The sequence below is a fragment of the Phaenicophaeus curvirostris genome, chromosome 8, assembly GCF_032191515.1.
Source record: "Phaenicophaeus curvirostris isolate KB17595 chromosome 8, BPBGC_Pcur_1.0, whole genome shotgun sequence".
NCBI lineage: Eukaryota > Metazoa > Chordata > Aves > Cuculiformes > Cuculidae > Phaenicophaeus > Phaenicophaeus curvirostris.
Window position 1 is genome coordinate 17,615,191 of NC_091399.1, and position 21,960 is coordinate 17,637,150.

Consider the following 21,960-nt stretch of genomic DNA (forward strand, 5'->3'; position numbering starts at 1 on the left):
AGTGCATTTGTCCACCCCTTGCAAAGCTACCGTGCCTCCATCTCTTTCCTGCTGGTTTTGTTTGTGGCTTTTTGTTTATTTGAAGGCACTTGGCCTGCTGTTGTCTCTTTGTTCTCCCGGGGTTAGCCCGCAGCTTTCAATCAGCTTCCTATGTGCCGGTTTTGATCTGGGCACCCGACCTACCAAAACTCACTATAGCTCTACAAAGTTATGCCTCAGGGTGCTGGCACTTCTCTGTCAGTGCTTTAAAAGTCTCACTTAATACGGAAAAAAAAATTCCTTCTTGATTTTTACCCGTAGGTGAGTAGTTGGATATTGGTTATGCGAGATGTGATTCGCACAGTTGGGAGCAGACAGGCACGGTGATGTGGTTACTGTCTTCCAGTTACAAACAGAAACACCCATGTGTCCCAGGAGATGCCAGACTTGGAAAACCAGCCCGCAAATGCTTCTTAGTGAATGGGAATCCTTCTACTGATTCCTGGGAAGAAGTGGAATGGACACGACTATCACTGTTATTCTCTCCTTTGTATCAAGCACCACGTCTGAATAGTAGAAATACTATTTTCTGTAAAGGAGCTTTTATATTTAATTGGTGTTTGGGATTATTTTACTCATCGTAGCAAGAATTACTTCAGGTTTGACCTTCGGGTCTTGTGGTTCAGCACAGTGTAGTTCAACATCTGTGGGTGTTCTCTTCCTTGCTGGATGTTCGAGTTGTGCAGTCAGAATGTTTTCTGGAGCTCATTTGATAGGACAGGGTTTAAGTAATTCCATGAATACTCTTTTTATATTACTTCTTACTGGGAAGAGTAAAGCACTGTCCCAGAGTTTGATAGATGGAGCGCAATTAGTAATAATGTGGAGGTTGTCCTCTTGGTGCTATTATAGGCTGGCTTTATTTTATTACAGAGTAAAAGTATTCCAGTGGGGTGTGAACCTAGTTTAACTTTTGGTTTAGCTCCCTAATGCTAGTTTCCATATTTCAAATGTAGATTACTCCCTAAAAGAAGACATTAAAAATATCATGAAGTGACTCTGTTCTCATGGAAACTGCATTTAAAGTTATCTGCCTGGAAGTTATCCGTCCTAGTGGATATGCAGGTTAAGTGAGTCATTTGCAGTTGTTCTAAATAAGTCTCTTCATTCTTTTTCTTTCTTTTTCTTTTCAGGGTACTAATTATGATGATGGAAAAAATCCTTGAGTTTACAATGTCTTGTCTTAGCCTTGGAAGGAAGGCTTTTTCTTGTCTTTAACATTGAGGATGGCAGCTGCCTGGCCATGTAGTCGCTTTTCTGCTTGCAACCTGGCTAGGACAGGGCTGCGTTATGAGAACTTTACCATTTCCTAGGTGGTTACAGATATCAAGAATTATTGTCTGCTCTCTTTATTTTTTTTTTTTGCGATCTCCTTGTACGCATCCTCCATGCCCACAGAACATTGCTTCATTTTCTGGGGTTCTGTTTGTGTAAGAACATGTGTCTCCTGCCCCTTCCCGATGTCCATGTACTTGCTGTGTGCGCACACGCAGCTCCCTGGGATTTATTATGTCCTCAGTATATGAATAAAGATATTCATAAGAAAGAGGGCGTTTTTTTCAGTATTCTTGTTCTTTTTGTTCTAATGAAACGCCAAACATGATTCCCCCTGCCTGATGATGGAAAATAATTACTATACTAGCATTAAGCATGGTCTTGTTGTGCAGCACCTGACTGTAGAAAATTGAGATCATATCCTCCCTAAAGAACATTCTTAGCTTTTAATATTCTTTTCTCATTTTAGCTTTATTTTCCATCTTAACAGATATGTAAAAAAATAATATCTTTGCAAAGTTTGCGCAGCAGCTTCTTAGAGTTCTGTCAGACCAGCCTCACTTTTATTTTTAATTATTAATATTGTAATAGATATTTCTGGCAATCCAGTCATCTAAGGTTCCTTGCTTTGGAGATAATATTTTTAAAAATATAATTAAAATTAATGTTTTCTTGTCAAAACCTAGAATGTAAAGCGCGCTCCTTGGTAAGAAGTTTTCTATTAAATTCAGAATATAATTTAAAAAGTTTCAAATATATATTGGGAAAATTCTTGCACTTTCTGGAAAGGTTTCAAATAAAACGGATTGAATTATCAGTTTTTATCAATAAGCAGAAAATTTCCTTTTTAATATTTAAGTTTGAGTAGAACCTTATGGCAAGGTGCAGAGCGCATAGTAGGTTGGCCTCATCTGTGGCCTTTTTGGAGCATCTGGAATAAGTGAGGCCACGTTTTAAGCGATGGTCTGCGTGTTTCATTAGTCAAAAAAGACAAAGCTGTAAAGAGTGTTTATTATTGTGGTGTTGTTCTGTGGCAGGATGATGTGGCTGGCTGTGTGCGCGAGCCTAAGGTCTGGAGAAAATTGCTTTCCTGCAGAAGCATCGCCAAGGAGAACGTAGCCCTAGAAATGAGTGAGAAAGGAGAAGGGGAAGAATGGGTTGGCTTCCTCTAGCAGCAGTGCTTGCTTAGACTGTACATGAAATGATGACCTTCCTTTGGCTCTAATGTTTTAATTCTTTTTCTTTTTGTGGGTTGAACTACAACAGAACAGTGCAGAGGAGGGTTCTGGCCTCCTCTTCCAAGTGACAGGGCACAGGACAAGAGGAAGTGGCCTCAAGCTCCACCAGGAGAGGTTTAGGCTGAACATTAAGAAAACATTTTTCACAGAAAGGGTCATTGGGCACTGGCAGAGGCTGCCCAGGGAGGTGGTTGAGTCACCTTCCCTGGAGGTGTTTAAGGGACGGGTGGTCGAGGCACTGAGGGACACGGTTTAGTGATTAGTGGGAATGGTTGGACTCGATGATCCGGTGGGTCTCTTCCAACCTAGTGATTCTATGATCTTGGGGCAACACTAGATAATTCCGTTGGAATTTCTTCTTGAATCAGAAGAATGTTAGGAGGTTGAGGTTCACTGTAAGCGGGCGCAGTTCTGTTTTAAACCAGAAAAGTCTTTAAACTGATCGTAAGCAAGTTGAAGGTATTTTTGTAGAAGTTCTACGGGGTCTCAAGTGTCTGGTTGCTGGCTCCTGTTCCTCTCCCTAAACTGCGTGCAGAGTGGATGGGGGATGTTTAACAGACGTCCTCAAACGGGTATTTCATGATAGGTAAAAGATGACATGCCTGTGGAATCTCCAAAAAGAAGTTTCTGAGCATGTGTTGTAGATTGCCTCTAGAACACTCTCAAATGACCTTCAGGAATGCAGTAGTGTTGGGGTTTGTGTTTTTTTATTTAGTGCAACAATAGGATTTCTCCAATGTTTTAGATACTGCTTTTCTGATAGCTGGGAATTGAGCAGGGACACAGCTGACAGCACAGTGGATATCGATCCAACAACAGTGGATTTAAACCAAACAGAATCCTGTTGAAATATGTTTGGTATTTAGTTATTGGCCTTTAATAAGAAGAAATGTTCTATAAATAGAAGCTCTAGAAGTAAGAAGGGGCAGGGAAAGAGAAAAAATAACAAACTACAGCTGGTAAAGCTTTATCTTTATGTTCGTTTTAGCTGCCTTAACTCTAAGAACAAAAAGAAAGAATTCAACAATAGAAAACTGTATGTAGGAGATACGGGATTTCAGTGTGGAGACAGTGAAATTTCATAGAATTATAGAATAACCAGGTTGGAAGAGACCCACCGGACCATCGAGTCCAACCATTCCCATCAATCACTAAACCATGTCCCTTAGCACCTCGTCCACCTGTGCCTTAAACCCCTCCAGGGAAGGACTCAACCACCTCCCTGGGCAGCCTCTGCCAGTGCCCAGTGACCCTTTCTGTGAAGAATTTTTTCCTGATGTCCAGCCTAAACCTCCCCTGGTGGAGCTTGAGGCCATTCCCTCTTGACTATGAAAACAAAAGTGAAAGGGTAGAGGACCGTGTAAGCTTCACAGAAATCTGAGTGCAATTTGTCGGACAGCACAATTTGATGGGGTGTACAGTAGATAAGGAGTGGGCAGTGCTAAGTGATCGGAGATGATCAGCCAGACTAAATTAGGAGGCAGTGTCAAATACTGTGGGTGGGTAGAGGCTGTTTTCAGGATTCAAAAAAGCAAAGGAGTAGAGGAGGTGGTGTTTTAGGAGTCAATAGAGCTATTATTTTGTGATAAAATGGGAGTTTACGATGAGGGATAGTGTGAACGGATGAAGATGACTGAGTGAGAAGGATGACATTAGTAGTGTGGAAATAGTCAACTCGGCGTTTTTAGCCAAATAAAAATAGCTTTATGTAATTCATAGGAACTGTTTGTTACGTGAATCCAAGACAGTGTGATGTTGGCGAGTCCTAAACGGAACCAATTAAATCCGAATTGGAGTCTGTCTCAATGGAAGGGAACTAGAACTTTACAAACGCTAAATCCACGCGGTCCTTGGGCTGTGGCTGTCTTCGGGCGAGAACCCCATGCTGCGGTTCCAGCAGAGATGAGTTTTAAAATACAGACGCTTCTGAAAAGTGCAGATCTATAGCTTCCAAACGAAAAGGAAATATTCCTGATGAGCCTGGTGTCACTTTATGATCCGTGCTATCTAGTCTCTTGCATCGGATTATTTTTGTGCCTTGTAAGTTAACTTTTGATACTAAACCCGAGCTTAATTGACTTCTGCAGCTGCTATTGTGCTGCCAGAAAAAAGATGATCCCTTCCTTAATGTACAACCCCCCACCAGTGACTGCAGACGACTGGATTTTGGTGTTTTGCCCTGGATTCTGGCAGTTCATGTTGATATTTAACATATTTAAATGTTTTGCGTTTGAAGCACTTCTGGGGGTTACAGGAGGATTTAATGGAATCGCAGGGTTGTAAATGAAATGGGAAATTGGGGATTATTAAAGTTGTTTCTGTTCCATGTTTATAGGGACGTGGAAGCACAGGAAAGGTCACCTGGCTGTGGCTTGGGTTCTTTCCTGCCCTGTAACCCAGGTTACAATTGGAATTCGCTTATAAGGTCGGTTTGCAAGGTAGACCCTCAAGAAATGTGTGGCTTCCTTGGAGCGCTGGGAACATGGGGTAGGCAGGGATTTACTCCCTGATAAAATAAAATCCCTTGCTCACACTGACTTTGTCAAGTTCAAGGCAAAATATAATTCTGGCTTGCGGGAAATCTGTCAACAACTTTGGTTTGCTCTTGCAAAAGGATGGGAAAAATTACTTTCAAATTAAGGGAGTTTTCAGTTCCTTGGGTACACAGGTGAAATCTGTTTCTTTAATGTTGATCCCTTTTTTTTTTTTTTAATAGCTTACCTAAAATCACTTCTGTTTGTGGTATGAAATAGACATTTCATTTTCAGTAATAAGTGAGCATAATTTGGTGTTTGCATCTTCTCTGGAAGTAATTGCAGATGATTTTGAATGTTTTCAGTGCTTTATTTCAGTGGTACTTGTCTTTTCCTTGTCTGCTTATAAACAGTATAGTAGTTTAAAAGCGATTGGGAAAAGGGTTTGCAGTCCTGTTGGCTTGTTAGGAATTAGAGCTTCCTGTTGCTAGAGGATCTGCTTGGGTTTCGGCAGTGAGGACCGTGGTTTGGTGTGTGGCCTCAAGCTGCCACAGCTAGGCTTATATTTCACATTTCATATCACTACAAAAATTATTTATCCACCTTTACTTAAAGGTGATTAAAGACTTTTCTCAAGAATCAAATCCTGCTGAGTTTTAACTATAAATATTAACCTCAAAGTGAGATTCTTGTCCTTTTGGTTTTGGTAATTAGCGTTCTAGTGTATTGCCAAGTCTAAGTATTTTATAATTAAAGCGTCTTACGTGCTGCTTTGGCGCTTTAAATAAATGCCAGGCAATGGACCTTTTTTACATGTTTATAATGTTGATTTTCTTTTCTTTTTGTGTTGTATTATACCAGATATGGCAGCGTTTACCAGTCTACAGATTTGTAAATTACCAATACGAGTAAAGAATTGCATCGTCTTAAAATGATGACAGCATCTCAACCGTTATTATCTTGTGTATTCTGCAAGATGTCGGTTTTCAGACAGCTTGGTGCACATGGAAGGTGTTTATATTTACTAGAATACCTCCACTGTGCTGCATTCAGTTGGCTTTGTCATCTGTGTGGGAGCAGAACAACTGAACCGAAGTGATGAATTTTCTCCCTTCTTTTATTCAGCTTTAAGTGTTTGTACATCGCATTTGGATATGTCACGACAGCCCACTTGTACACTCACTACACGAGGGCAGCATCATCTCTCTGCACATGTTTCTCCGCTCGGATTTGGATATACAGTTAAGGTTTACTTTTGTGACTCTAATGATTTTTGTTTAAAATGACCATAATGTAGGGCCTGAGCACAAACTATGTGATGTTGAACTAATAGATCTCTAAATTCCAGCATTTTTGTTGTTTTAAAAAGAGAAAGTCAGCTTGGCTGACCATTTCTCCCAGCCAGTGGGATTGTTGGGCAGGAGAAGTGTGGGTCCTTGGAGAGATTCCGCGGAGGCTTCTTTATATGGTGAGAAAAGCATTGTCGTATGCAGCGAGTGAAAGACCTCATCGTCATCCCATGCCGTTCCACCCTCTTTCCCTGCTTACCAAATGTAGGGTTTCTGGGGTCCAGATTTTTGGATACGTAGAGAAGCACTTAAATGTACAGACTGTTTGCAGACTAGTACAAATTCTGAGATTTGTCAGCAACAGGTTTTCCTTGAATGTCTCTTAGTGAAAAGTGTGTATCTTGCTATTCATATAAAGGAATAAGAAGAAACCCACTAGTTTTTGCTGTTGCTGGTTAGCTTTTAGCAAAGAATTCAGGTATCTTTCTTTTTCGCTTGTTCCACTCTTTAGATGTACTTCAGTAGCTGCCAGATTAGTTTTTTTTCAGGCTAATTCTGCAACTTTGATATAAACAGAAGGCTCTTGTGAGCAGAATTCAATGCAAGTCATCATCATAAATCCATGTTTTTCTGCTCTTGATAACTGCTCTTCCCTCTAAATTAGAAAATACATTGAGCATGTGATTTTATAAATACATAATTTGCAAGTCGTTTGGAAATCTTTTTGTCTTAATCAGAACATTCCATAATACACTGAAAAGTTGGACCTTTCTGAAGGTCTGCCTTATTTCAAACTCAGATGAATTTCATGACTGAACCTTTGTTTCAGTCTTGCCTTTTCTGACACAACTATAGATCATGCTCTATAATTTCCTGTTACCTTATAAATGGGAACTTGCGTTTTTCATGGCTTCAGAATCCTCTTTCATCCGGTAGATATGGAATGACTCCATGTCAGTAACATCTATATCTTGTTGCCCTGATAATATGCTGCCAACTTCAGCTCCCCTTTCGTTTTTGTTCTTCTCCTACATAAAAATAAAACTTTTCATTTTTGCACTGTTCTGATTCTGTTCCCACCTATCTTGATGACCTAATTTCCTTCTCCTTCGGGCTGCTCCAACTCTATTATTTTTCAGTTCCACCTACTCTTTATTTCACTTGTAACAGCTTCTCAATTAAAACTCATTAAAACCCCTTTCTTCTTCAAATCACTACTCAGATCCTTCCTCTTCATTTTTATCTGCTGCAGTCACACACTGCTACTCAGGATGTTCTTCCCTTGTCTACTTTTGTGCTTGAACTCTCAGCCAACAATGTGCGTTTCTGCATTCTTTATTAACTGACAAATGAGCTGGACGTTTAAGGTATTGTCTGAATGCAGGTAATCATAGAATAACCAGGTTGGAAGAGACCCACCGGATCATCGAGTCCAACCATTCCTACCAAACACTAAACCATGTCCCTCAGCACCTCATCCACCCGTGCCTTAAACACCTCCAGGGAAGGTGACTCAACCACCTCCCTGGGCAGCCTGTTCCAATGCCCAGTGACCCTTTCTGTGAAGAATTTTTTCGTAATGTCCAGCCTAAACCTTCCCTGGCAGAGCTTGAGGCCATTCCCTCTTCTCCTGTCCCCTGTCACTTGGAAGAAGAGCCCAGCACGCTCCTCTCCACAGCCTCCTTTCAGGTAGTTGTAGAGAGCAATGAAGTCTCCCCTCAGCCTCCTCCAGGCTAAACACCCCCAGCTCTCTCAGCCGTTCCTCATAAGGCCTGTTCTCCAGCCCCTTCCCCAGCTTTGTTGCTCTTCTCTGGACTCGCTCCAGAGCCTCAGCATCCTTCTTGTGGTGAGGGGCCAGAACTGAACACAGGATTCGAGGAGCGGTCTCACCAGTGCCAAGTCCAGAGGGAGAAGAACCTCCCTGGACCTGCTGGTCACGCCGTGTCTGATCCAAGCCAAGATGACATTGGCCTTCTTGGCCACCTGGGCCACTGCTGGCTCATGTTCAGTCCCTGTCAACCAACACCCCCAGGTCCTTCTCCCCCGGGCAGCTTTCCAACCAGACTTCTCCTAGTCTGTAGCTGCTCAGGGTTGTTGTGCCCCAAGTGCAGGACCCGGCATTTGGCCTTGTTAAACCTCATGCTGCCGGACTCTGCCCAGCGGTCCAGCCTGTTCAGATCCCTTTGCAGAGCCTCCCTACCCTCCAGCAGATCAACACTTCCACCCAGCTTAGTGTCGTCCGCAAACTTGCTAAGGGTGCACTCGATGCCTTCATCCAGATCATTGATAAAGACACTGAACAGGGCTGGACCCAGCACTGAGCCCTGGGGAACCCCACTTGTCACTGGCCTCCAGCTGGATTTCACGCCATTTCCCACCACTCTCTGGGCCCTCCAGCCAACCGGTTTTCCACCCAGGAGAGTGTGCGCCTGTCCAGGCCAGAGGCTGACAGTTTCTCAAGCAGAATGCTGGGAGAAACTGTGTCAAAGTAGGTTAGAATCACAGAATAGTTTGGATTGGAAGGGACCTTAAAGCCCATCCAGTTCCAACCCCCTGCCATGGGCAGGGACACCTCCCACAGGATCAGGCTGCCCAAGCCCCATCCAGCCTGGCCTTGGACACCTCCAGGGATGGGGCAGCCACAGCTTCTCTGGGCAACCTGGGCCAGGGTCTCACCACTCTCATGGTGAAGAAATTCCTCCTTGTGTCTAGTCTAACTCTGCCCCTTTCCAGTTTATACCCATTGCCCCTCATCCTATCACTCCAAGCCTTTGTAAACTGTCCCTCCCCAGCTTTCTTGTTTCCCCTTCAGTTTTTGTTGACTGAGTATCAGTTCTTAACTGGCACAGATTTTTGCAAGTGAAAAGCGGAAAATACCAATAAATGGAGCTCATGACTTTTGTTTGAGAGAATTTGTGACGTTCCTGGTTGGAGAAAGGAACATCCATGCTCTCTGACTTTGTTCTGAGTTGGTTTCTCGCAGTTGTTTTTCCAGAATGAGTGGAATTCCAGAGAATGTGTCCTCTGAGGAAAGAAGCCGCGGTTTTTAGAGAAGGAAGAATGAAGACAAAGATAGTTTTGTAATTGAGTTGTGCTGAAATTGTTTTCCTTGTCAAGTCTGCTTAGGAGAAAAAAGTAATTGGCATAAACTGCAGGTAGAAGGAGCTAGGTTGGAAATGAGATGCAGCCCAAGAGCGATGAGGTCACTGGGACGGAGTGCTTCGAGAGGCAACTGGCGGTTCATAGGGTTGGTTAGCCAAGTATCTGCAGGGAAATATGTGATCAAGGCCTGTGTTCTCCTTACCCAAATTGAGAAAGTAAGAACGTGGATACCTAGCAGAGCTGTCTCACAAGGCTCCTGTTCGTCCCTCTGTTGCTATCTTGGGAGACAAAGCCTCCTGTGATTTTGGAGTGCTTCAGATGTGCACAGCCTCTTTACTGTGCAAAGAGGGTTCTTCTGTGGCACCTCCTTGTTCACAAAACCAACCAACCAAACCCTTCAAACACGTTCCTTCCCATCCCAAGATAAACTTATTGCTGTTTTATAACGAAGATAATTGTAGCCGTTCTGAAAGTCTTACTTGGTTTCCAGCAAAAACAACTTTTCGAGCTATTCTGGATCAGACTAAATCCAAAGCGGTGCCTTTGTTACGTGGGAGATCGGCCACTTTGGGAACAATTATATTCTGCAAGTTGGAGTCTGTTTCTTAAAGAAAGGGGAGAAAGTTATAATTGAGTCAGGTCAATAGAGTATTATTACGCAATAAGTGTTAGTGCTGGGCCACTGAAAATACAATTCTTCTGAGTAGTCTGCTCATATATTGAGGAATTTATGTAATGAGTGTTCCTAAATGGAGTAGGCACAAAATGAAGTGTATCCAATAGGCTACCAGTCTTCATTTAGATTCTTTTTCTTTTAGTTTATTCTTGAATGTCCTTACAAATTTTTGAGAGACCGGTTTTTACATGTTTATTTTTGTCAATAGGCCTACTAACAAAACAGACTGTGTGCAAAATCTGTCACCCAGAGTGACACCTGTACTTCTGTATTTAATGTCATGCAAATGGCAAATGTCATTGGGCCAGAAGGAAGTTCCAGGTCAGTCTAACCTCAGTCCACAGGGTTGATTATGGAGCAAATACTTCCAAAAGCAGCTTTGAAAGACGTGAGGGACCTACATTGGGAACGCTCCCTGTAGATTTATGAAGGAAAATAGTTGTGACCAAACACATCGCTTTCTGTGACAAGATGATCAGTTCTGTGGACGAGGCAGTGGATGCTGCATAATTTGATTTTAAGAGACTCCAGCACTGTTCCATAGTGTCCTTATCCTGAAATCAATGAAACAGGGACTGGATAAGTGAAAAATAATGTGGTTGGAAGGCTGTCTAGACTGCTGGGATGGAAGAATCAATGGTGCAAAGTCCAACTGGCAGTACATAGTAGAGTCTTTCAGGGCTCAGTATTGGGATCAGGGCTGTTAAATGCCCTTGTTCATTACCTGCATGATGGGACAGAGTGCACCCTCAGCAGGTTTGTGGACAACAGCAGGCTGGGGGGAGTAGCCGATAATCATAGACTCATAGAATCACCAGGTTGGACGAGACCCACCGGATCATCGAGTCCAACCATTCCTACCAAACACTAAACCATGTCCCTCAGCGCCTCGTCCACCCGTCCCTTAAACCCCTCCAGGGAAGGTGACTCAACCACCTCCCTGGGCAGCCTGTTCCAGTGCCCAATGACCCTTTCCGTGAAAAATTTTTTCTTAATGTCCAGCCTAAACCCCCCCGGCGGAGCTTGAGGCCATTCCCTCTCGTCCTGTCCCCTGTCCCTTGGGAGAAGAGGCCAGCTCCCTCCTCTCCACAACTTCCTTTCAGGTAGTTGGAGAGAGCAATGAGGTCTCCCCTCAGCCTCCTCTTCTCCAGGCTAAACAGCCCCAGCTCTCTCAGCCGTTCCTCATAAGCTGTTCTCCATCATAAGGTCTGTTCCCCAGGCCTGCTGGAGGCTTCTGCTCAGGGGGACCTGGACAAGCTGGAGAAATGCACTGGCAGGAACCTTGTGAAGTTTAGCAGAGGGCAGTGCTAAGCCCTGTATCCACGACAGAATAACCCTGGGTGACCGGATGGGCTGGGCACAAGCCAGATAAAAATCTTCTGCTGAAAGTACCTGGAGATGCCAGCAGGTAAAGAGCTGAAATCATGTCAGCAGTGCAGCCTGGCATCAAAGCACACCAAGCACAGCCTGGGTCTGGACAGCAGGGCCAGGAAAACGATCCGGCCCCTCTGTCCCAGCAGCTGTGGGACAGCACTGGGGTCTGTGTCCAGTCTGGGGAAGGCACTGGTAGTAGGGCAGGTCCAGCAGAGGCTGCCACGCTGCTCAGATGGCAGGAGCACATGGATGCAGGGGAAGGCTGGTGGAGCTGGATTTGGTTCAGACTGGAAAGGAAAAAGCTCAGGGGAGAATCTTATTGTTGTCTACACCTACAACATCAGAGAACTTGTAGAGGATGGAATCAGACCCTTCTCGGAGGTGTGTGGTAACAGGCATCAGGGATAAGCTGGAACTTAGGGAATTCTGGTTAGATGAAAGGACATTTTTGGTGAGTGGATTGGTTGGTTTTTAACCCATTAGCATGGTCCATTAGCATTAGTGGAAGAGGTTTTCCAGTCTGCTTTCTTGAAGGTGTTCAAGACTATCCTCTCCTTCAGGTCCCTGAGTGACCTGATCAAACCAGAGCTGCTTGGAATAGGAGGTTGGACCACATGATCTCGAGAGGTCTCTTCCAGCCCGAAGTGTTCTATGATTTGATGCTGATGCCATGCAGAGTGATGCTTGCTGTGGAAGTGTGATCCTTCGGGCTTGCTTTAAACATAGACTCTGAATTCAGGACATTGGTTTATGAGACGTCCACAAAGTGAGTTTTTTGTGAGTTTTGTGAGTCACATTGCGATTCAAAACAAACAAATAATAAACCTGAGAGGCTTACTGTTACCTGTAAGTATTCTGAAAGGCTGTTAGTGTGTACATCCATGTGGAACCCAGCCCCGTGGGTGTGCTCCCTCGAGGTGTCTCCCATTTCGATGAGGCACAGCGGTTATTGTCCAGTGGATGGGATGTGTGAGGTCAGAACAAATAAAGGAGAAAGGGAGGTGTGCACAGAACATTTAGAGGAAGGGGTCTGTGGCATTCCCTGAAGAACAAGGGCAGATAAAATCGTGCTCTGGCTAGTGCTGCTGGCTTATAGATGCTATGGAATTTGGAAAAAAATGTATAAAAGTACACCTCAGAAAAGAATAGATGTAGTTAAATATCCCTCCCACAGCCTCCTCCCCTTAATTTAAACCTAAGTGCTTAGACAGGCTAGAATGCGTAAATAGTCTTAGAGTGGAACCAGAGTTTCAAGCTGTTTATTCTGTCTCCTTTGCCCTGTTCTGTTTTGAAGGCTGACATTGGTGCTGTTTGAAAGGGAGCATATGGCATTGCTAATTAAGGCTTGTGATTTTCTGACATATAACTGAATAATACATTCCAAATACCAATTCTTCATCTTCCAGATGAAAGAAATATCAGGGCTGAAGCACTGTAGCTTTGTGATACATCTTGCTCGAATACGTATGCTATGTAACACTGATCCTCATAACAACTTAGAAGAGTTTTGCGTGGAATGCCAGCGTATTGAGATAAGAAGGAGCTTGGTTCTATTTTGTCTGATGTTTGTATTCCTCAGCAAGCTCAGGTTTGGATCAGGGAACAACTACTGGAATGGTTGGACTCGATGATCCCGTGGATCCTTTCCAACCTGGTGATTCTATGATTCTACTGTGCTTTTTTCCTGAAAGTGTTCCGCATGGTTTTGATTTTAAGCATTTTGGTCTGGTTGGGGATTTATTTTAGTCACCTTACTCAGATTTTTGTTTTAAGGCTGCAGATTTTTCCATCTGTGTTTTCACAGGCAGCTCTTGTAGAGATGCGCTGTAGATCTTCAGTCTCTCCGAAGTCATTCAGGTCTCCTTTTTGAGAATTTTGTGCAAAGCAGATTCTCTTGCTTTACCTTAAATATGTGAAACCTTTCTGAAATTGTGGTTTATGATAAATTTCTAGTGTGAGCCAAATTTCTAGAGGTTCCTAAAGTGTGCCAGTGTTTCTGAATGTACTCCATCCAGAGCAGGTTTCCTCACATTTGCTTTCCTTGTTTCCGCAGGAAGCAGAAGGGCTGTGTTTAGAATTAATCTCTGTGATCCGATTTGGCAAATCAGGAGAGGGGAGAAAAATTAAAAAATGTTATGCAGTTACTTTTTAAACTTTTCCTAGTTATTATCGGGTCTGGGTGGTAAATGAGGAAATTTGCCTTTACATTATTTTCAGTAATTTTAAAATGAAATTTCACATACATTTCTCCTGCTGGATCTTCATGGGTTCCTTCTGTTACTGGAAAAACTTTTATAGTGATATTGAATTGTAGTTAAAATGATAAATTTGGGGGTTTTAGATCATCGTATTTTCTCTCTCTAGGTCCTGTGAATCTATGCAAAAGATTGTGAAGGCTTAAAATGCAGTTTTCTGTTGATTTATGATAAGAGGATTTTTTTTTAAGTTCTGAGGGGAAGGAAGTATTTATATGCAGGTTGGTCTTGGGTTTTTGGGCACGTAGAGCTGTACAGGCAGGTTCCAAGCTAAAAGGTTTCACTAATCTGATGTTCAGTTTGAAATACAAAGGCATTTCTAATATGCTTTTCTCTTCTCTCAAGACAGCACTTTAGCTGTTAGTTCTGTTCAAATTGCGATATATACTGTCTTTGTCCTCCTGATTCATTGTCAAATTTGAGCACTGGTGATATTTTTACTAATGACTTGTAATTGGCAGTTGTGGAAATTATAAATTAGATATGTATAATTGAAGTGTGAATGTCAGGGATGAAAACTTATGAGGATAATTGTGCTTGTGTTGAAGAACTTCAGGTCCTCTACCTGAGCTGCTACCGTTGGCTACATGAAGCTGAGTGTGAAGCGTTTAAAGTATCTGAGGAATTAAAGCTATTAGATCAGCAACTAGATGTCACTGAGCTGTGTTGAAAAGAGTATCTAAGGGATTTTGGGAGCAGCTCTAGGTTTAGTCCTCTTTTTTGTTTTATTTTTGCTCCCTGAGACAGCTCAGCTCGTGGGAAAGAGCCTCCTCAGAAGACCCTCTAACATCTGAGCCGTCTGTAGGTTCCGAGCCCCCGAGGATAACAGGGCTGTTGCAGTGTCCCTTTTTAGGTTGTGTTTTCATCGCAAAGGTGCTGGAGCGCTGCCAGCGTTAGGTGGTGTTGAAATTGTACTCGTGGTTCATTTTTAGCAGGAAGAGATCCAAATAACTGCCCAGCCACATCCACATGAGGAGCTGCCGCAGGCGTGAGACTGTTCTGCTTCTGCTGCAGACCCGCAGGGTGTTTGGAAATGGGGCAGTCGCTTGGGCTGGGTGGTTCTTGGGGCACGTTGTCCCAGGCTCACATTATGCCTTTTAGTTCTGTGTATTAGTCATACAATGACACACATCATTCCCTGGGTGCTTGATTCTTAGTGCTTAAGAGTTCCTTTTCCATTCGAAGCATTCCCCTCTGTTCTATGCAATATGACCTTTAATGTCGCAGTGTCACTTTTGCTGCTGTTCCTTGAGCTTGTTGCGGTTTTGTGGCTGTGAGCAGGCTTCCTGAGGTCACTGAGAACAGAGCAGAGGAGTGAAGTGGCATTCTCTACCATGCTTTAAAAGAGAATTCCTTTATGTGAGGTCTGGAGCAGATGTGACTTTTAGCTATTACTGCATTGTGAAATGTCGTTAACTGGATATCTTAGCTGACAGCCTTGAAACCTTTCCCACAGAACGCTTTTCTAGATCCCAGCCCTTTTTCCTCTGACTGTGCTGTGAGCTACTCTTTGTTCTTTTATACTTTATGGTGACTTTATTAATACGCTTGCTTTGTCAAGTCCACTGAACATTCTTTATAGTTCCACTAATATTTTCTATGTCTTTTTGTGGATTTAAAGCTGATACGTGAGAAGAATTTGTGTAAGACCCATACGTATGCATCTTCAATGTTTGTTCTCTTTGGTAAATCTGTGTATGCTTTTGTTTTCTTGTTTTGTCTTTTTATTTTTTTGTAGAGAGTGACAATGAGCTCTCCAGTGGCACTGGTGATGTGTCAAAGGATTGTTCCGAGAAGATTTTGTGTTCCTGGGGAGAATTACTGGGCAAATGGTAATGCTTCATTTCTTATATTTAGATTTTAAATGCTGACCTTTTCTGTGTTTTATGAGAGCACGTGCTCTTGAGCAAGGGGATTTCAATTGTTCGGCTTACACAGTTTAAAAACTAAAATGCAAACCGAGTGTGTTTTTTAAACCCGGTTGAAAAGGGGCTGGTAAATCCTCTTATTTTAACTTGCAGTTATTTGACAAGTCTCTCCCACGGTGTCTGCAAACGTCTTGTTTCGTTGGGTGTTAGGGGATCTATCTGCGTGCGCTCACTGCAGGTGCTGAGTCTCCACATGCAGAACTGTCTGATGGCCTCTGTTCCTTGGGCCCGGGCGTGCTGTGAGAGTGAGGTGAAGGGTATTTGGAAGCCCAGAGTACGTTCTCAACAGTGTTATTTCTGAGGTTTAATTAAATGTTTCAGTAGTAGCAAATGCTTTGCCAAGAGAGGAGAAAGTCTGTGCGTTTGCTGCCTCTGAGAGACTGATGCTATTAGCACATGCCAGAACCACTGACTTGGTTTTGCCTTTGTAAGTTGTCGCTCCTGTTGCCTGAGACAAAACGAATCGAGGGGCCCTTGATTTGGAACTGGCAGAGTTTCCTTTTCCCAACACCAAAAGGAGAACTGAAGAACACTTCAAGGATTTATTCAGCCAGTTCCCACCTTGAACTGGCTGCTTTGTAGGTTTGGAGAGACCCAGGCTCTTGCTGCTGGCCTCTTTAATGGAGATCTCATGCAAATATGACCTGGATAAGACATCACTAGATTTTACTGGCCTTAACAGAACCCTTCTGGCCTTGTCACCCAAGTTTCTGGCCTTAATCAAAGAGGTTTTTTTGGGAAGCACAGGTGTTTGATGGAATGGTTGCACAAATACTCTGCCTATGGGCTCCCTAAATGATTAAGGAAATACTGAGCGGTGTGGGAGCCAGTTGATCCCTACAGGCAAGTGTGTGTTCCTCATCTGAACCGTTTATTCTAAAGGGCATCCCACAAAAGAGGGTATAAATTGTTTGTGCTTTTATGTCTGGCACCCCAAGGCCATCCTGAGTCCTTAAAAGAACTGTCCCACAGGTTTGTTTGAATCTCTGTTGAGTTTGTGTTGGAAGATGCAACTTTTTAATGCATTCATTTGTTTTTAAAGTAATCTGTCAGTTGATTCTTTTAGATTTACGTTTTACCCTTGACAAGTATCCAGTCTCTGTGGATGAGCCCACTGAATGAACTGCCCACAGCTCATTCTCTCAAGCTTCACGTATCCAGCTATTTCTTAAGTTACTGAGTGCACTGTTCAGTGGTACAAAACATTTAAGGCTTTTGGAATAAGCTATTTGAAGTCCTAACATAGGCTATACGGTTAACTCAGAGAATCGTTTAGTAGTTGAAACACCTTATTTAAAATGAGTTAGAAATAGGATGAGATCTCAACCAGCTTGAGGATTAGCAGTAGTGAACGTTTTCTTGAGGACTGTCTCAAGCAATACTTGAATTTTTGAGTAGTGTTATGTTACAGTTTAAGAACAAAACTTGGAAAGAGTAACAGAATAAAAACGTTAACAGTCTGAAAACTAAAAATAGGTTGAAATAAAATCTTCTAGTGTGTTGAAAGCCACAGCATGTGCGAGTAGAATATCTGTGCACTTGTAAATAAATAAAAATGAACACTTCCACTTGGAGAACTGGTGCGATGATTTATCTCAGATGAAAAATTTCTTGCACTTTAATTTCATTAAAGTGTCACCGTAACCTAATGAACTGACTTAGCTGAAGCGTTGCTCCAAGAGGCTCCTTCAAACATACAAACAGGAATAAGGTACTTTATTAAAAAGATGAAATAAATAGCTGGAAAGTAATGGAATATCTTTTCATTTATTGTACTGTTTACTACATCCTCAGCCTTATGGTTGTTCTTGCATGCCGAGCTGGTTTAACTGAGTACTTAGCTATGTCCTATGTGGTTTACCATGTAGTAGCGATGGTCAATAGCAGTCTTGGATTAGAAATAGTTGTCAAGTCAGAGCACTGCAGTTCTGCATTCTTGCTCTTTGATATCTTCAAATTATGTCCTTGAGTTTTGCACAGGAGAATTACAGCACTTCGTAACGAATGAAAGATGTCAGCATCCATGAATGACCTATTTTTTTAAGACTGGGATGAGACAAGCTTTAATTTTATGCTTGTTTCTGTTAGTGTCTGGCCAAGCAGGTGTCACAAAGTGTCCAAGAATGAGAGGTGCCTGGGCCTCTACACGAAGGAGGCAGTAATGTAGATTTGTTCATTACTGTTAATAATGAGCAAGCTGTTTGTCGAACAGACATTCCGAAAGTGAGACACCATCTATCAAATTTATGGGGTTACGCTGTACTGCATGGATTAATGGTGCTGAAGTATTGCCTCCCCAACAGAAGTAACTAAAGATACAACACATCCAGTGGAATCTCATGTACTGGAGCAGACTTCACTCTGTTACACATGCTTAGTTTTAAGGATGGTGTTACTGCAGGGAATGTGCATCCCTGTTAATTGTTGCCGTAAACAATTTGTGTTGTTTTCTTGGTGGCACTGTTATGTTTCTGTGGGGATGCACCTTTTATTTTTCCTGCTGTCTTAGTCCTCAGAGGAGGTGGTTTCTGTTTCACGGGTAATACATAAGACCAAATCCATGTAGTCGCCAAACTGATGTGGTTGGAAGTTGTGCTACTAATGCTTCATTTTCACACAACCTGAGCTTTAAGTTTCTGGTGTATTTTTTAATTTAGAATCATAGAACGAATCATAGAATCACCAAATGTTTTGAGTTGGAAGGGACTTTAAAATCATCTCATTCCAACCCCCCTGCCATTTAGTCCTGAATGTACACTCCATAAATCTGTAACCCCTTAGTGTCTTGCCCTTTTAATATTGCTGTGGATACTGTTTTTCTTTGTAGCTTCTTCCCATCACAAGACCATTGATCTAATGTGACTTGCTGCAAAATGTGCTGAAAAAGGGAAAAGGAACTGGTTGGGCTTTTAATATGCCTAACAATGATCAAGTTTGAAATTAATTTTGTTGCACTGCATGCTTAAAATTTAAAATAATTATTTTGCTTAAAAGAATACCGGCATTATGTAATCACAGTCTCTTTTTAATTCTCAAGTCACTCAGAAAAATTAGGATATCATCCTCTGAGTACAGAAAAAAACCTTTATTTAGAGCACCTGTTAAATGTAAACAGTAGCAGTAAATTGGGACTCTTAGAACTGGCTTGTATTTGTTTTCCAAAATGTATTTCTCTGTACACCTTAGGTTATTTTTGATTTCCTTGCCTTAACCTAGAGCCAAACGTATGTGTTGAACAAATATTTAAATGCACAGATGGTATAGTTTTCTCTTTCAATCAAAATTGTTTTTCATTAGCCAGTTCAGTTCGATTTCTGCACTTGTTTTTTGTTCTCATTTTCCTTCACTCCTCCAAACCTAGAGAATTTGGATCACGCTACATTTTGTCCCTGGTTCTTAGTGGAAGCCTCACAGAACCTCGCTGTCCGTCTGACAGACGGCAGTTAGCGTGATCAGGGGAAGGGCAGCTTCTGTTGCTGACGTGAGGTCTAACAAGGCCAAATGCCGGGTCCTGCATTGGGGCACAACAACCCTGTGCAGTGCTACAGACCAGGGGAAGTCTGGCTGGAAAGCTGCCTGGAGGAGAGGGACCTGGGGGTGTTGGTTGACAGGGACTGAACATGAGCCAGCAGTGGCCCAGATGGCCAAGAAGGCCAATGGCATCTTGGCTTGGATCAGAAACGGCGTGGCCAGCAGGTCCAGGGAGGTTCTTCTCCCTCTGGACTCGGCCCTGGTGAGACCACTCCTCGAATCCTGTGTTCAGCTCTGGCCCCTCACCACAAGAAGGATGTTGAGGCTCTGGAGCGAGTCCAGAGAAGAGCAACGAAGCTGGTGAGGGGGCTGGAGAACAGGCCTGATGAGGAGCGGCTGAGAGAGCTGGGGGTGTTTAGCCTGGAGAAGAGGAGGCTGAGGGGAGACCTCATTGCTCTCTCCAACTACCTGAAAGGAGGTTGTGGAGAGGAGGGAGCTGGCCTCTTCTCCCAAGTGACGGGGGACAGGACGAGAGGGAATGGCCTCAAGCTCCGCCAGGGGAGCTTTAGGCTGGACATTAGGAAAAAATTCTTCACAGAAAGGGTCATTGGGCACTGGCAGAGGCTGCCCAGGGAGGTGGTTGAGTCCCCTTCCCTGGAGGTGTTTAAGGCACGGGTGGACGAGGTGCTGAGGGACATGGTTTAGTGTTTGATAGGAATGGTTGGACTCAATGATCCTGTGGGTCTCTTCCAACCTGGTGATTCTGTGAGTCTATGACTCTATGACTTTCCAGAGCAACGCTAGAAGGTTGAAAAACTTTGTAGATTTTTAGTGCTCGTTTCTGCTTTCGTAGTTGTGGTGTAACTGGCAAACAATTGTTTGTTCCCCAGGCACAATAATCTCATTGTGAGACCGAATGGATTATCCACCCTGGTGAAATGCGGTGTTCCAGAGGCGCTGAGGGCAGAGGTTTGGCAGCTGCTGGCAGGATGCCACGACAACCAGGAGATGCTGGATAGGTACAGAGTTCTCATCACAAAGGTAAGGGACTTTTCTTTCCTTCTTTCTTTCTTTTTTTGGGTTAAATTGAGTTCTACCATGCAGCAGGATTTTTTTAGTAGCAAAATAACGAAAGACTGAAGCAGTTTGACTTGTTCTGAGCATCTGAAATTGTGCTTAGGTGACTTTGCCTCCTGCCTACGGGTACCTGCTGAACGGCATTAGCAACAGAAAATGCTGACCGGTACCTGTAGTAAATGACATTTAGCTTTCTGTTCACTTGCTGGGATGATAATAAGCACATCAGCTTGTTGTTCAGGCACTTGAGAGTTGTTTTTATAAACTCAAATTCATCGCTTTGGTTTTTCATCAGCTTGTTCTCTTTATGCCTTAATTTTCTGGTTTCTAGTTAAAAAACCCCAAAAAACACAAGCAAAACCTAGTCAAATTCTAAAAAGCTGAGTGTCCCTTGTTTTGTTGTTATTTTAAAAAAGAAGGTTAAGAACATTTTTACTGAGGAGGAAACCCATCTCCTTGCTGTATGGACAATTTGGGAGGAGAATCCTGTTGGGCAACTCTTCTCATTCTGCATCCGAGTGCCGTCAGTGCAGTCGGTAAACACGACAAGAAGCTGTCTGCACAGAAGTTCCAGACTGCTGGTGGCTGTGAGTGAAAGGTTGAAAAACGTGGCTTTGGAGTAGCAAAACCTCTGTGCGGCATTGGGAGGTGACCTCACCAGTCAGGGTCCTGAAATTCTTGCCGCTGCAGAGTGGTTATTGGTGCTCTGGGGAAAAAGAGAAGTCTCGGCAGTGGCTGTGAGGGTAGAAATGGCTGAAGATAATTTCATGTTGCTCATACTAGGTGTTGGATGTGTTACCTAGGGAGTGAATCATCTATCCATACAAATTTTCTGGAGTGGACATTGTTAGTAAAAGTTTCCCTGCGTAATGCTGACATATCTTTTTGATGCTCGCTGTCTTAACTTGACCAACCTGCTGTTCTTGTACAGTTTAAAAGTGTTCCTGGAGTGAGATCTGTCCTCGTGGCTTCTTTTTCCTTTACCAGTAAAGAAGGATGTTTTGATAGTGTAAGTTTTTCTTTTTGACGTTGTAGCTGGGTTATATTTTCCTTAGAAACCATTCACAGGACATCTGTCAGCTGTATGTTGCATCAAAACCACCTCCGTTATTTTGCTGTTGCTCTCCAAAAGCGGGGAAGATGTTTGTTTCACAGCGGAGGAGGGAGTGGAAAACTTCTAAAATGCAAGGCTTATCTCGAAGTGAGGGCCTTGTGCCTTGAAAATATCTTGTTAGGCTTGGCCTTTTCATGGTAGAAATATTCCAGTGACGTGTATTTTAGGAGAGGATGTCACATACGGTATTTAATATGAAACGTTGCACTGGTGTCGGTTAGAAAATTAAATCCCATTCTGAACTGAAGGTTTTATGCAGACTTGGGTTTTTTTTTCCTGAAGTAACTCACTTTTATTCTGAAATCACAAAATCTTTTTTGTAGTCTGGCTGTAACCGCTAGCGGTCGCAGCGTGTGGTGTATGTTGGATGAGAGGATACTTGGCAAGAAATGAGCAGGAGAGATTGTGCTAAACAAAATCTAAAGTCCATTTTTAGGAGGGGTTAACGTTGAGTGCCCCACAAAAAGAGCTAGAGGTTTTTTTTAGTGAACTATTTTCTCATATTTATATCTGTGAAGAGAACTTTCATTTTGGTGCGTTGGTAACATGAATCAAGCTATTTTAGAGAACGGGGGGAGAGTGAGTGGCATGTATGTATTGTTCTCTGAATCCTCCTGAAAGGTTTATTGTGGTGTTACCTTAGGTGTG

The 21,960-nt window shown here is 42.9% G+C and overlaps 1 protein-coding gene across 3 annotated transcripts in view; it reads left to right on the forward strand.

Moving 5' to 3' along the window:
- RABGAP1L (RAB GTPase activating protein 1 like) overlaps positions 1-21,960 on the forward strand; it is a 248,130-nt gene that overhangs the window by 34,938 nt on the left and 191,232 nt on the right. For all 3 annotated transcript variants that reach the window (XM_069862589.1, XM_069862587.1, XM_069862588.1), the window contains 2 exons: positions 15,461-15,554; positions 20,012-20,162. In XM_069862589.1, coding sequence (XP_069718690.1) covers positions 15,461-15,554; positions 20,012-20,162 — 245 coding nt within the window. The remainder of the gene's footprint in view (positions 1-15,460; positions 15,555-20,011; positions 20,163-21,960) is intronic.